Consider the following 17,019-nt stretch of genomic DNA (forward strand, 5'->3'; position numbering starts at 1 on the left):
ATTTTTGAGGCTTGAGCTAATTGGTATTAAGATGCCTTAAGTGAGCAAAAGAAGAGATGGTCCATGTGGCCAAACAGTATCTGGGCCCTGAGTGACATACTGCCTTTTTACCTGAAGAGGCCAAAGTAGTGTATACATGATGATGAGCGCTCCTCCTCCTGTGTGTATTAAGAGTGATTGTTTGTGTTTGTGTGGGAGCCCAGTGTTGCTGTGAGAGTTGCAGTTTTGGGAAGGAAAAAACAGAATGTGTCTAAAGGAGAAAAAGAGAGCCTGACCATTCCTGATTGGTCTAGGGCTGTAACAACTGTTAACACAGTTATTTAGTAATGCAGCATGTCCCATAGCACAGGTGGATAAAGAGTGCCGCAGCACTTTTAACCAGCCAGCTCGGATTGTTACATGGCTGGTTAAGGCTAATGGTTGTCAAGGTGCCCAGTGAATAATGTGCAGATGCTACGTGGCATCTGGCATCTTGTTTGCAGGGTTGGAGCCGAAGAACACAAAAGCTACCAGAGAGACATCCTTGTGAGTGTGTGTGTGTGAGTATAAAATCTACTAGCAAGCTTTGAGACTGACTGGCTAGCAAGGAAAAGCAGAACCAGGCTATTCATATTGTTCATGCTTATGTGAGTGCTATTAGTGTGTATGCAGTGCCTGTAAAAACACTGTTCTGCTGTCCATGTTGATCTGTCATTGGTGGGCTCTGTGTACATATGTGTGTTTGTGCACACCTACTGGGAATAAAACCATCTCCAGACCTGATCAAGAGATTGAAAAATATAAAGGAGCAGTAAGACCAAAACCCTCACATAAAGAACCTGGATGTGCAAGACTGTGAACAGCGTGAATTAGTATTCATATTAACTGATACCTTTGCCAGTGGGACTCCCCAACACCCTTGAAAGTAGCAGAAGGGGGTAGCAAAGCAAAAAAGAAATAAGTAAATTTGTAATTGTAAAGCTGATTGGGAAATAAAGAGCCCCGGTATCCTGCTGGATACATATCAATCAATATAATGCAAAACTTAAAATACCACATCCAGGCTGCACCTGATGCAATTAAGATGGTCTGCACTGATGAAGAGAATGTGGAAAGAAAATGAGGTACTTAAAGGTTTAGCAAGCAGAGGGAGACGCTGAATATTTAAATAGGAGAAATCAGATGAGCTGTGAGAAGAGTGATTACTAATGCATGCTGTCCTGCTTCAGAGGTTAATCACAAAATTGTGAGGAGATAGTAGGCACGAAAGCTCAGTTATAAAGCAGGAAAAAAGCCTGTAGCATAAATAGCCAGCACCTGCTGTAAAATCAGAATGACTGGACATGTCCAAGGATGTAGCAAAAGTCTCAAATTAGGGAAACCAGAAAATGAGTAAATGTAAAATAAGGAATCCAGGCTTAAGTAACAGGTGCATGTAACCAATGATTCTTAACAGTTAAGTGATTTTATCAATCAGAATTAAGTTTTTAAAAACTGCAAAAATATAACAACATAAAGCACCTAGACCTAGTAATGTAATTATTGATATCACCAGTGTTCTTTCAAGCAAACATGTAAGCACAGCACATATAAATAAAAGAAAGAATCTTAGGCTATCAAGAAGGTAAATGTGTTTGAAACAGAGAGGAAACCAATCAAGTGCAACCAGTTCTTAAGTAGTTAAAGGTTGAGAGGACTGTGGGTTAAGCACATATATATGAAACTTAAGAGAGAGAATAATGAATAGTAAAATGTTATGACTGAACCAGGGTGTAAGCAACACTGAAACCTTCTTAATTATTAGAGAATATTCATACCATCTAATAACCGAAGCTTAACCACTGTATTCAATTATTCTGAAATGTTAACTATATAAATGCATCACAGTAAGTGATGTTAACACCTTTCCTTTAAATGTTAAGAAAATGTTAAAAATGTATGTGTAAACTATGTCTGTTTGTTATAGAGAAGAGATGAAACCAACAGGTTGCAGACATCCGCTAATGAAGGATGAGAAGCAAAACGCTACTGAGTAGACGGGAGAATCTCACACGAATGTTCCAGCTGAGTTAACACAAAAAAAAACCCTATTAATAATAATCTTTGTTGGGTTTTGTCTTCCATATGTATCACAGAAGAAAAAGTAATCCATTCAAACTCTATGGAAATTGGTAACTACATATTGCTCAGCCTTGGTTTTATTTTTTCTTTTATGAAAAGGGAGAGTAAGAAATAAAACCAGATCCAATGTGAAGATGTTTTCATCTCTAACAAAAGAAACCCCATTTCTCTGCATGAGGATGTACTTCATATTATTATTAGTGATAGTGATTAAAAGAACGCTATTACAGCACTGTAATCTCTGTGTATGTTCTCTGTGTGTGTTTGTATGCATGTAACTTGACGTATTTACAAAACAACATTTTTAGAGCTACAAGAAACAAAGGAGATTTCATTAAGCATAGCAATGTCTCCCATGGTAAAATGTACTTTGCAACTGCGCCTTCACAACACCTGGAATTGAGACAACTGTATCTTCACACAGTGTGGTATTGGGGATATTACAGATTGGAGTAAAACAATCTCATATGTAAATTCATATTTGTCACTGCAGGAGTTATTATATATTGTATTGCCCCATTGACTACAGCTTCCAGAAGCAAGCTGAAAAGCTGGAAAACTGACAGCAAGCTGAATAGAATAGAATAGAATAGAATAGAATAGAATAGAATTAGAATAGAATAGAATAGTTCAGTTGGAAGGGACCTATAATGACCATCTAGTCCACCCACCTGACCACTTCAGGGCTGACCAAAAGTTAAAGCATATCATTAAGGGCATTGTCCAACTGCCTCTTAAACAGTGACAGCCTTGGGGCATCAACCACCTCTTTAGGAAGCCTGTTGCAGTGTTTGACCACACTCTTGGTAAAGAAATGCTTCCTAATGTCCTGTCTAAACCTCCCCTGATGCAGCTTTGAACCATTCCCACGCATCCTATCACTGGATACCAGGGAGAAGAGCTCAGCACCTCCCTCTCCATTTCCCCTCCTCAGGAAGCTGTAGAGAGCAATGGGGTATACCCTCAGCCTCCTTTTCTCCAAACTAGACAAACCCAGGTTCCTTAGCCACTCCTCACAGGACATGCCTTGCAGCCCTTTCACCAGCTTTGTTGGCCTCCTCTGGATGTATTCAAGGACCTTCACATCCTTCTTAAATTGTGGGGCTTGGAACTGCACACAGTAGTCAAGGTGAGGCCGCATCAATGCTAAATGCAGTGGGATAAACACCTCTTTTGACTGGCTGGTTATACTGTGTTTGATGCACCCCAGAATGTGGTTTGCCCTCTTGGCTGCCAGGGCCGTACTCAGTTTAGTGTCAACTAGCACCCCCAGATCCCTTTCTGCAGGGCTGCTCTCCAGCCACTCCTCTCCCAGACACCTGAGGTTTCAAAAAAGTGAACAGTCACCGCATGGAGATGGCAAATTTTGCTGCAACTCATGCTAAATTTCACTGTTGTTGTATCTCTTACTCAGCACCATTTCTTTCAAATACCTACTATTCCAGCAAGTCCACCACATATGACAAAATTTGTGTGTTTAATTGCACCTTCTCTAGCATTTTCCATAGCCATCTGTAATTCTGACAAACAGCTGTGTATTTCTATGAAAGGTTTTAATGCAGTTTTCCTTTATGGGTCTAAGTATTGCACCATGGGGCTGCTTTTCCCATCTTCCCCTTTATTTTCCATAGCATCTATTTTCTCTCTTTACCTGCATGTGACTTGTTTCCCTCTCCCAAACAGTTTTAAAATAATTGGGAAATTGATCCTTCTTTTCATAAGTGAGTTTGTACATTCTTCTGTTGAAGCTTTTTTCAGAAGATGAGTCAAGAAAATGTCTCAATAGCTGCTATAGCTAAAAAGAAACCTCCACTCCCCACTTCTAAATTGCTATGTATCTTGAAAGGCTCTGATGATAGCTTCCTGAAAAGCAGACCAACCATCTTAGTACAGCTTTAAACATTTCCCAGAACTTATTGATGTGTTTATCTACTACAGGAATTAAAAATGAAAAGCAGAGCTTTAGGGTTCTCTCTAAATGTTTACCCTCCCATTTTTGGCATAGTGCTTTTCTTTATCCAGTTATGTGGAACGATTGCAGCTCTATTTTTCTATTCCAGCCACTTCCAATATTTGTTATAACTTGAATTTACTTATGATGTTAGCAAATTTCTGATTTTGTTTGCCATGTATCAATGCTTAACATTTGAAAGTGATTGTCCTCTCCTCAATGCTCCACAAACTTTTATTGAAATCTTTTTAAGAATACCTGTGAGACTCTCAGTTTTTATCCTGGAATTCCAGTTTTCCATTTTTCCCCAACTAGGTGATTGGTAATAGTTGAAAATGAAAACTGATGCAAGTAAAATATTAGTTGTGATCAACATGATTATATACTTTGAACAGATTTCTCTATCCTTTTTACTGCTCTTCTTTGGAAGGGTGTAACTGAGGTTACTGAGATCCTGACTTTTTTCAATGTGTCTACTAGCAGATATTTTAATAAAATTGAGGTATCATTTATAATGAGTTTTTTAGGGGGAGGCACTGTAATTCAGAGTCCATATCCATTTCCAAGATGTCCATTTCAAATGCAACACTGTTTATTTTTTAGCCAAACTCCGTGTTTTCCTTATCAGATTCAGAGAAGCTTTTCTATTCTACTAATATATTACTATATAGCCTGGTCATCTTACAAAGGCTCCCTCCCTGAAGCACTGCTACAATGTAGTTGAGTAGATTCAGTAAAAGCTATAAATGAGGCAGAGAGTAAATGGCTTCATTCAAATCCCAGCCCAAACTTATCCATATGTTAACATCCTCACAGAGCTGAAACACAACAACCGGTGAATGAGAACATAGAAAAACATTGCTGTCTATGGACATACAGAAGATGTTTTACTTTCTCACAGCACTGAGTACAATTTCTACAAAGTATGTCTTCTTCGTTAATCCCTTTTCTTTTCTTAGTCTAGTATACCATGCAATACGGTTTAACTGCAATCACTAGTCAAGAATAAAATAGCCTGTTTCTATTTTACAGATTTGTACTTTCTTACTCTCGTAAACAGAATAAATGTCATGGTAAAGAAAATTAGTCTTGCTATTCTGGATAAAGAATTTGTGCATTTGTTCACTCATATTGCACATGACTGCCAAACAGGATTCTCCAAGCATTTCTGTGAAATTATGGTTAGCTTTATGGAAGCCAGAATTGTCCATCCCTGGGGGTGCAACTATGAAATCCATCTTTGCTTTCCACTACATCTTTCATCTTTTTTGAAAGAAAACAGTCACAAAATTCTGTGGTTTGCATGCTGCTTGCACAGTGGACTGAGAAAAAAAGATCATCATCGTTTTTTCCACAGTGTCACCTCTCGTGCCTTTATTTTCTCTAAGGTAAAAGCTACCATTTTATATCTCTTTCCCAAAGCTCCCAAGTTTTGACATTAGCAAAATATGGCATCATTTTGTTGCAGAACCACTTTGTATATTAATATATATACATCAGCATGCAAACTACACACTGCTGCACCATGCAGTGTTTTAAGAACGTATGTCTCATCTGTCACTACAAAAGATATGAAGCAGCATTAAAATTGGGACCTCTTGACACAACTAATGATTCATGTTTGCTCTACATGGCAGCTTGGGTGCAATGTCAAATTTAAGCTATAGTGTAGGAGATGAAAACTATTCTCAAAGGGCACATTTAGACCAAAGCACTGTGCATGCGGTCACCTGCTTCTACCTTCCTTCCCGTCCAACTTGTGTGGAGACACGTGCCTGCCTCAAGCTAGTGCATTGCTCTGGAGACAAGGCACGCATGTGTGATAAGCTGCGGTCCATGTCCCTGCTGGACTGTTTTACAGGGTGGAAACACAGATACCACAAGTTCATGTCTGGATAACACTTTACCGCACATCCCCCAAACACTCTGCATATTTTTGCCCTTTCACTTGGTTATTTTCATCTTACCTCCTCTATACTATAAAGCCACACATGTTCTACTCTTATTCTTGTGTAATCTGCAAAGCATCTGGGTCCCACACAGCATATTGCTGACTAAAAGAGCACGCGAATGTCTTGGTTAGTCTCTTTTGTGAGCATAACAAGGCTGTAGCTGTTGTGAGATATGGGAGAGACAAATGCCACAACTTCTGTCCCTTAATTCTGAATGTTGGTGACTCATTTTCTAGAATAAATAAAGAGGTAAAGCGCTGTAGGATGCATGCAAAAGAGATGCTTGCATAATGCACACACAGTTTTAGGGTAGTCCTTGAAGCTAGGAATCCAGGATTGACCAACAAGGCCAGCGTGAGAAGGGGCTTGCAAATGCCTTTGGTGGACTTTTCCTCATGACAAGTTCAGAAGCAGGCCTGGAGATGAGCTAGTGGAAAATGAGGGGTCAGACCTGTAAGCCTGGTGCATACTGACCATCTTTATTATTGCTATGCCAGAAAGAACAGTGCAAAAGTGAGGTTGTGACTAAAACTATTCTGCAAAGTGAAATACTGCATGTATGAAAACGTTTCCCTGTACTTCCTTGGTATGTGTGGTCAAAACTGATTCCAAGTAAGAGAGAAGAAATAAAACATTTAGACATACTTTCCCTTCTCCCTGTTACACTGCAGCATCATGTATACACATGCAGGTTACAGGCTTAAGTGTATACCTTTGAGAATATTCCATCTTCTTTTTAGCAAATAAGTGCACTAGTTGAATGATAAAATATAAATGCCTTACATGGCAAAATTTCAAATTAGAGAGAGCAAGTTCCTATGCACATACTGAGTTGAAAACTGAAGTTTGTGGGATGATTTGGTTTGCCCTCATAATGTTCTTGCTGTGATAGGAAAGGAATCAGTTCTGCTGTTAGCCTCTGTCCTGGAATACCAAGCTTGCACAAGCTGCCCAAATTTCCTCCCCATTTGGACAGTTTGTTCTGTGTCCTGTCTGTATCCAGAATCCTGTCAGTGCTGCAGAGGGTAAATTGTCTCTGTTGTGATTCCTGACATCCAAACTCAGCCATTTGCTAGCATTTCCCCAAATTTTCCTTTGCTCCTGTAAGTGATGCTTCCAAACTTCTTAGAGAAGAAACTCAACAGGGCACTAGGCAGAAAGGAAAAGAATAGCTTTTGCAGTCTGAGACACTCTACTCTCTTTGGTATACTTTACTGTTAATTACCAACAAAAAAAGATTTTTTAATGGGGTGCCAGCAGTCTTCCCTCTTTTCCACTTTTGTACATCAAAAATAATGGTATTTTCTAGGTTTCTCAAGTTTAAAAAAACACTAACAAACAGTGGTAACAGGAGCATCATGTTAAACCGTTATCTTTCAATAAAGTTTCTCCTGTAAAATATTTTTAACTTAATTAAAACAAAAATTCCTATTAACATTTGTTATTTTCATATGTACTACTAGAAAAATTTCTTTAAAACTTAGTGTAAAAAAGATCTTTCCAGGTGTACAATTTTCCATTCCCTTCTTTTAATATCAAACAAAACATGTGTAGGGAAGATGTTCTTCCTTGAGAGGAAAAGTATGCGCTGGCATTTACTTCTTAGCTGACTGAAACAGTACCCTTAAAGCATCAACCAGAGTGGAGAAAGCCTGACACAATGTATTTCACATTTCTTATGTAACTTACATTAGGTTTATAACTAATCATATAAGAATTATCCATTTGTTAGCAGACAACTGGAATGTCTACAATAACTGCAGTATTCCTCTTTCCCTTTGCTCTGGGGAATGTTAACAAACTGCTTTTAGTACACCATGCCTTGGTGTGCAAGTCAGAAGAAGTTGGGAAGCTATAGACATTTTAAAGGATTAAAATCTCAGAAAAAGTATATGAAACCAATAAAAGACACACAATGTCTGACTCCAAATACACACATGGAAGAGCAGCATACAAAGCTGAATCCCTCTCAGCATTGCTTAATTGCTTGCCTCAGTCAACCTGCAGTGCAAATATCTCTCATTTCACTTGCTTGCTTGCTTGCTTGTATTCAGCTGCAGTGATGACAGATGCACTGACTAGTCATACCCAGCTTGCACTACCCTGATATTTCATACAAAAATTCCCTTCTTTATTCTTACAGATATGGTTCAGGAGGTACAGCATTTCCCAAAAACCTGCAGATGGTTTAGTAAGTGTTACTATCCTGCTACAAGCCTACCACTCTATGCTGCTAACTGTTAAAGAAAACTTTCTGCAAAAATGGTTGGTACAGACACATGTTTGACAACAGCGCCATTTGAGGGCTTAAGGTCCCAACTTATCTTGGTATGTGCATCCCCGCTTGTGTCAGTATGTTTTTTCCTCTAAAGAGCATACTAGGGGGAGCTGGGTGTAGTCAATAATCCTGGTGCAATCCTCCACGTTCAGTCCCTGAAAGCCAGCCACTATTTCAGACACATTCAAAACACTTATCACCTCTGGACAGGGCACCCTGTAACAGTCACTTCATAAACTGCTGCCAGCATTGTACCCCCCACCATGCTAGTATTAAATGGTTTGCTGCTGAACTGTAGCAGCTTAGACTTACTAGCCTGAGAGACATTTAATTTTATGCTGTATGTGAGGTGAGTAAAGGGGCAAACTCCTCACATGCCCCCATGAAGTTCTGGAGCTATTACTGGCTAGGCTGAATTTTGCATGGCACCACAACCACAACCTACTAGGTCTCCTGCTCTAAGCAGGGGAGATATGCAGCATGCACTGAGTCCCTACGGTCAGTCATAAATGTAACCTTGCAGTCTTCCAAGATTCAGAAACTACTGTTATGTCATTGTCCCCACATTTTGGAGCCCAACCGCCCTGCTGGATGACTACCTTCTGCCCCAGCAGGAGAATCTCATCCAGTGGGCCCAGTTTGTAAGTTCCACTACTTGAAGAAACAGAAAAGAAAAGCTTTCAGAGCTGTAAGTGCTCAAGGAAAGAGAGCAAGCATCAAAATCACTTCTCTACTGCTAAGAAATCAGTTTCTCAGCCCTACACCATGAAACAATTTCCAGGTTCCTGTTAGTTAAGTGTTATATATCTTAGGACAAAAGCCCAGGAATCCTGATATCAGCCTATGCAACAGATACAGGTGGTACAGGTAGTGCAAAACTGAGGTGTAAGGCTTCACAGGTAAAACACTAAGCCAGAACACAGAAAAATGCTGCAGACATTAAGCTACATTAAGCAGCATTTGGAAAGGCGTGAAGGGCCAGTGAAGTCACCTGAGATCTGAGCACAGCCTGTATACATCATTTGGAAAAGTATCAAATTATTCTCTTTTTTCTTTTTTTTCCTTTTTCTGCTAACCCATCCCAGTTGAATATAATGGATTCATTTTCTTGCAACTGGTGCAAAGTTGGCCTAAAGACTCATGTGAGGTGATTTTCTGAGGCATACCCTACCTTTAATGTGTATGTGAGAGATTATTATTTTTCCCCACCCCAGCCACTCTCAGAAAGAGAGTCCAGCTGTTGGCTTCTTTCATAGCAAGGGATCAGTACATATTGCTTTACATCTTCAATGCTGGTCATGCAAGTAAAAAGGCAGCTTAAAGACTTTGTAAGTTAAAGCTGAAATTCTCCAAAGCCTCCACAGATCATGGGGCTTATGGCTTTCATTGAGTCATAGCTTTTAGACTTTAAAGGCCAGAAAGGAGCATTAGATCATAGGTCTAACCTGTACATTGCAGTTCATTAAACTTCAGTCAGTTACTCCTGTGCTGAGCTCAGTAACTTCTGTTTGCCTAAAGCGTATCTTCTATAAAGGCATACAGCCTTGATCTGAAGACATCAAAAGAGGAAGAAACCACTGCTTCCCTCAGTATTTTGTTCCTGTGGTTAATCAAACTCCTAGTTATAAATGTACGCATTATTCTAATTTGAGCTTTTGTGGTTTCAGTTCACAGACATTGGTCCTTGATATGTTTTTTCTCCTAAAACAGTCCTTTAGTTCCCAGTATTTTCTTCCCTTGGAAGTATGCACACACAGTAATCAAGTCACCTCCCAATCTTCTTTTTGATAAAGCAAACAGATGGTGCTCTTTCATCTCTCATTATAAGCCTTTCCAGTCCTTCAATCATTTTTGTGGCTCCCTTCTATACTTTCTCCAGTTTGCATTTTTTTTAAAGTGGACAACAGAATTACACAGAAAAATCCAGTGTCCATTCCACTAATACTGTAAAAAGAATACAATTATTCATCCTTGCTATTCCTGTCCACTATTACACTGCTTATATGCACAAGGATTTTCCATTACCCCTTTTTGCCACAGCATCACAACAGGAGCTCATACTGAGCTGTTTGTCCTTTATAACCTTTAAATGCTTCTCAGAGTTGCTGCCTTCCTATTTCTTGCCCCAAAAGTTTTCCTTACCATAACTTGCTGTAATGACACATTGGACTTATCTAAAGAGTAATGACACAACAGCTAGTTCACCAACATCCATTTTCCCAAATTTTATTACATTTAATATTTCTGTGAAGTCCCAGCTTCTGGAAGCATGTGATTATTCAAGAATTTTCACTGTCTTTTAAAAAAACGAAGTATCTACCCTCTATGTTTGAAGATGTGCCTTATTGTACCTGAAATATTAGGAAGTCCAGCACAAACTAAAAAAAAAAAAAAAAAGTTCTAATTTAAGAAGGCTTATACCTTTTAAACTAATATATCATTTTTTGAGTACCAGGCTGAGATATTGGAAGAAAAACAATGTGACAGCGGGTATTATATAAAGAAATCCACACCATATCCGATTTTATGCAGTGAGCAATAATTTGCATTTCCCTGAGAAATAAAACTCATGTAAATAAGATTTCTAGAGCTCAACAGCTGCAAGGCTTCTACCTTTCTCATGTTGTTTGGTCTTTCAGAGAAGCTTCTATGGAACTGATGAAGCACTGGAAATACAGGGGAAGGTTTGAATACAATAATGAAGGACAATGAGGAAGATTAAAAGCAAACGAAGAAATAAAGGAAGAGCATCAAAATTTACAAAGACTGTAAAACTAGAGGTAAAAAATAATCTATACTCTGGGTTATCAACGCCAGTAACAGAATACCACAAAGTATAGATATGTATGTTCACATTTGTGATTTTATTTCTGTCATAACAGATCTTATCCAGCTACAATTGCTGAAATAGCAACTGAACTAAAAACGTATATATGTATCTGAGAATTAGCTGAAAAACACATCTTGAGCAAGTAAAGTTACATGAGCCAAGCTGTAAATTTGTGTTATGAATGTCTGTGTCTGCATTTCCTCCTGAGTAATACCACAGACTGGAGAGATCTATAATGTAATAAAGTTATAAAAGGAAAGTTTTTATTCGACCCAGTGACTTGATGATTCAGACATGTTTTAAAAAATTAGAAGAGAGAAAATCAAACTAAAATGACAAAAAATGCTCTTTAAAAAGTCTCTTTTCCTTTTTATTAGAAAATAAAACCACTTTCACTCATCTTCCCTCTGTACTAAGTTATTTGTAGAACTCCATGTTTTATTTAAATATTCAAAACATCTGCTAAGATACAGATGGAAGTTGCTTCATTCCTGTTATTTATTAAACAGGTTTCAGGGCTTCACTGAAGAAAAATAGGAAACCTGCTTTGATTTCTGTGGGCCAGGTAATTTCAGGTTATACCTCAAGATTAAATGTATGCACTTCAGAAAAGGGAACTACTGGCACAAGGAAGACAAATATAGATAAATAGTTGGTCACTCTGTTCATTTTAAAAAGATGTAGTTTTATATTCTGGATATTTTAATACACCTGCTCCATGCATTGTATGGGGAAGAGACATACAGAAGTAAGATTTGCATAAAATAATCCCTATACGAACCAGAACACAGCTTAACTCCTTTATTTATCTTCTCCAAGTCTAGGAATCCAAATAAGATGCTGTTGTTTTGAGGTTTTTATCAATTTCCTCTGCTACACAAAATTTTACACAAAACAAAACATACGTAAATGGATCACATTTCAAAGTTTCCTTTACCTTTGCACTATTGAGAAACCAGAGCTTGATGCTCATAATAAACAACATTTATGTAGAATGAGGCAAAGAAAGCTACAGAGAATGAGGCATATATCTGGGGCTAATTATACCATCAGCAGAATTTCAGACTGAAACAGTTGCAAATAAACTGAAATTAACACTTTCAATTGTGTGTAAAGCCTTTTCAAACACAACCAGAACAGAACAGAATTACACTTCACAGTGAGGAGAATTTGTTAAGGAAATAAAGAATTTGACCATAAGTAACCAAAGTGAGAGGGACCTGCTTGTTTCAGAAAACAAATGCTTATGGGCAAGATAAGCATCCAGAGACATCCAAATGTAAGCAAGAAACAGGCAGTACCTAGTTCTGAACAATAAAAAACCCTTCTAGAATTGCAGTGCTAGTGTGCTGTCTCACTGCTTCTAGTAAACTAGAGTAATGATACTAAACAGAGAACATGAAGAGCATTTGACATGGAAATTAATTCCAATCAGTTGCCCATGACTTTAAATTTGTAAAAATCTCCAACTAACAAATTTAAAACAAAAATTTTAAAACAAAAACAGGAGGCTATTGCTGTTGGCAAGACAGTGGGTGTAAAAATGTCTTACTACCAATTCTGGATACCAGCAGAACTGCATGAAAAGTCAAGGATTTATACCAGAGGTATCCACTCTGCTTATCAGTAAGGTAGGAAAAAGGAAAAAAAGTTGGGTTTTAAAAAATGTCAACATTTAAAAAAAAAAATTCCCTGACAGAGGGATGAGCAAACTATGAAATGGTCAAGTAACAACTAGAATCAGAAGACTCCAAGAAAAATAAGAGTTTGTTTTTCAAGACACCAAGGGGTACACAAGACAACCTGTTTGGGGAGGAAGAAGAGAGAAGGAGACTAAGATAATTCTTCCATTTATACCACTCAGAGCAGTACATATGCTTCCAGGCACATTAAACTTCCCTGCATGCAGAGGGTACACGCTTATGTGCTGATGGAATCACAGTGGTCAGAACTGTGGTGAGATCACCAAGTACAGAAAATGCACAGGCACCAGAACTGTGAAAAAACTGCCTGATCCTAAACAGAATTATAGTGTGAATCCAAAGCTCCTCATGCTTTTAGGAGCTCTGTCTTAAGAAGTCCAGTAAAAACTAGCAGGATGTGAGCTCCAACTGATTAAGCAATTATGAAATATATGTGAAAGCACATTGTACATGATGGAGCCAGATTATTTCTGATATTTTAAAGTTCAAAGAATTGCCCCCAAGGAAACAAAAGCTACTGAAGAAGATAGTGCAAAGATGAGCATATCTTTGTTAGTTATATAGTAGTTACAACACTGAAGTAGCAACTTAATACACAAAGGGTTATGTTAATATTTATATGTGGTGGCTGAGCACAGCCAGGGTGGACAGTCTGCTCCAGGCGTTCACATAATCAATAAGAGTTCTGCTGTCTTCCCTGACACTCCATCCAGCTTAGCATCATGCTGTATGGGTACACGTGGGTGAATCATCTGCAGCACCTGAACAGGATGTGTGGAGAGGCTTGGTGAATCAGTGATCCAATATCAAGGCAAGAGGACATTATTTTCCTGGAGAGATCACTTTTTTTATGAGAGTTTCTAAATGCAGGTCATTTACAAAACCCATTTTTACTCTTCCTACAGTGGAGGTATTAGGTCTGGCTTTTTGTCCAAGCTTCAAATTTAACAGTTGTTTTTAAAACTTTAAAAGTGTCCTGCTATTTCCCAATTGGCCAAAGTATTATTCTTTTTTTTTTGTCTGCTAAGACTGCATAGCTGCAGCTGTGCACAGCTAGACCATTGCAACATTCCTGCAACCTCAGCAGTGATGACAAAATAAAAGAGATTAAATGGCCACTGGGCAAAATCTGAAAACCTGTTTAAAACTGCATGGATTCCACGGCCTGAAAAGCATTATTTAATCTAGGATACCTTACTCCCTTTACCACAACAAACCAAAATCCTTGGTCACAGTTTCAAGTTCATGCTCCTCCTCCATTTGTGTACATAGCTTCATATCGGATAAATATGAACTTGTCACATTTCAGCCTAGGTTGTTACTTTTTTTGGTTTTTCAGTGGTAGTTTGATCACAGATCACACAAGTACCTTGTAAGAGGTGAGGATGAAGAGGCTGGTGAGCAGTAAGAACAGCTGTCATCTCATCATGATCAGAAGGATGTATGTACTCATAAATGCTATTACCAGTAAGCTCCACCTGTGAAGAGACACATCACACATGAAGCAGTGCAGCTGGCTATGTTTTTTCTTATCCCAAAAGTGCATTTAAATAACCTGCATACACTGCATCTGGGTAACTACACACCATTTTTAAAACATAAGTTGAATGTATCAAAACCGTGTTCCAAATTATACCCATTAAACTGAATTAATTCCTTCTTCAGCAGTAACTAATATTATAGGTGCTTTTGTGGGAATTTCTGGTGATGATCTGGATACAGAAGAGCTGCTATTAGGGAGAGCTGGCAAATGAAGTGATAAACTAGAGCAGCTGTAGAAATGTTAGATTGCCACAAAATGGGATAAAATCTCTGTGAACTGTATTAATGTCTCTCAAGAAGACAGATACCCAAAAAATTATGTTTTTACAGGTTCCCAGAAACTATCACCTGCATTCAGCTGACAGCTGAGCCTTCAGAGCCAAACCACTAGACTTACACAATTCCTTTGTGTCTTTTTAAAGATGATCTACCACACTCAATCCACAGTAGTGCGAAGGGCTCAGAACAGTAGCCAGTGAATTCAAAAGGCAGACTTCCATAGATTTTCATGGGCACTGGATTGAGCCTTCGCTGCTTTAAGTAAACACTCACAGTAAAGACTAGATCTATCTTAAATATCTGTGTATTCCCTCTTCTCACTTGAACTTTGCTCGCACAAGAATGTATTTCTATCTTTCCCACTGTTGTACCCATAATAACAGTTGCACAAAAAAATGCATGGCGTGCACCGTATGTCTTTTTTTGCCAACCCTATTTGCCACGTATAAAACTCACCAACAAAAGTCTCCATATAGATGCAGTAATTGATTTAAGGAGTGAACCAATACTTTGAGCCTGTGTTTTAAATTAGTGTCAGGCTGCCCAATTGTTCAGTGTGGCCTGATGTGCCTTGGGCCCCCAAGATCAGAGACAGCTGAGAGGTGAAGTAATTTAACCTATTATCCTGAGCCAATCCTACTGATTTGCTAAGATGTGTGAGTTGCCTTTTCTTTGGAATAAATGAAGTTGTCTACCCCACAAAGCAATCTTTTTCCGAAAATGTTTCTCATCATTCCATTTTCTGCATTATTCATGGAATGTCTCTTCCCAAGACTATGCAAACTGACTTTTTTTCTAGCCATCTATTCCCCACTGCTTCTTTCCAACAACCTCTCCCTACAAAAACAAAAACACCAACACTGATTTGATATTCTAACCAGAATAAAATTTCACTGAATAAGGAAAAAAAGAGAGAAAGAAAGAGAAAAAAGGAAAGGAGAGACAGAGAGAGAGAGAAGAAGAAGAGAGAAAGAAAGGCAGTGAGAAAGAGGTGAAGAAAGAGAGAGAAAGAGAGGAAGAAAAGAGGAAGAGAGAGGACGAGAGGGAAGGGAAGGGAAGGGAAGGGAAGGGAAGGGAAGGGAAGGGAAGGGAAGGGAAGGGAAGGGAAGGGAAGGGAAGGGAAGGGAAGGGAAGGGAAGGGAAGGGATTATCTAAGTTGCTTCATTTATATAATTTTCTCTGAACGTTCTCCTTAAAAAGTACTGGCTGTTCCTTTTCAGGATTGTAACAGGTGGAGACCTGTTATAGTAACACCCCATATTCAAGCTTTAGTGGCAGGGGAGGAAGGAGAATATACAATCTCACTGTGAGTCATGCTTCTCAGTGCTTCTGTTTGTTTTTAATTACATGGGGAAAATCATATTGTAAATGTCCATAGTTATCTCCGTAAATATCATAATCACCTACAGACACATAAAAACAATTTTTAAAAAATTCTAATAATTTTCATGGTAATGGCCATTTCATTGGCCTATATGCTTAGTAAACCAGAACATGAAAAAAATTATCATTGCAAAAATGCACAGCTGTAGTCAGTGTTCAAACCAAAAGGAGTATCACTTATGACCCTGTTCTTATTATTTTATCTTTGGCTAATAGTGATTTTGCTGAAGAGTACATTTCGCCTTTGAAATTAAAACAATTGTATCGGAGAATGCGGCTTCCAAAAAAAAAAATCAATCATGGGTGGCTATGTGCAAATAATCTCTCACTTCAGTATAAAGACTTTCTTACAAAAACAGCACCAACCAACCTGACTAGCAACATCAGCTGTAGCAATACAAAAGATCTGGTTGCACCTCTGCTATTACCAAGTATAATCATAACCACATCAACATGCATCTACTCTCTTACAAAGTATAACTCATGGGTATCTCTGGCTTTCCAAAAGTCACTACCTATTTCAAAAGGACTACTCACAGAAGCACACGTTTGTTCACAGGATTCACAGGACTGGACCCAAGGTCACAGTTTTATCCAAACTGTAATTTGTATCCCAGGGCTTATATCTAAAATTCAAAACTGAAGTGCTTTGTCAAACTCATGACTAGTTTTTCTCGTTATACACATAGGAATATTTTCTACTCTGATGTATGCATTTTCAACCCCAGCAAAATCAGTGGGAGGTGAACATACAACACTGAAACCAAAATTGCCTGTAAAAATGCAAGTGGAAACATAAAGCCGTCAGCAAAGAGATGGGGGCTATGTAAGAGTCAAATAACCAAAATATGTATACATAATTTTGAAACTGACCACAGTCTCCTGCTACACATAATGCATGCATGCTATTTTAAAGCCTACAATGAAACACTGAAAACTTAAAAAAATAAATTATATGGTTCAATTCATAAACCTTCTAAAATCCCATGCCTCAGGCTTAT

The 17,019-nt window shown here is 38.4% G+C and overlaps 1 protein-coding gene across 1 annotated transcript in view; it reads right to left on the minus strand.

The window, feature by feature from the left end:
• Positions 1–17,019, minus strand: part of SIM2 (SIM bHLH transcription factor 2) — a 59,507-nt gene that overhangs the window by 26,305 nt on the left and 16,183 nt on the right. Inside the window, exon 4 of the mRNA XM_059824608.1 lies at positions 14,184–14,292. Within this exon, the coding sequence (XP_059680591.1) occupies positions 14,184–14,292 (109 nt within the window). The remainder of the gene's footprint in view (positions 1–14,183; positions 14,293–17,019) is intronic.

Source organism: Gavia stellata, chromosome 1, assembly GCF_030936135.1.
Source record: "Gavia stellata isolate bGavSte3 chromosome 1, bGavSte3.hap2, whole genome shotgun sequence".
Taxonomy (NCBI): domain Eukaryota; kingdom Metazoa; phylum Chordata; class Aves; order Gaviiformes; family Gaviidae; genus Gavia; species Gavia stellata.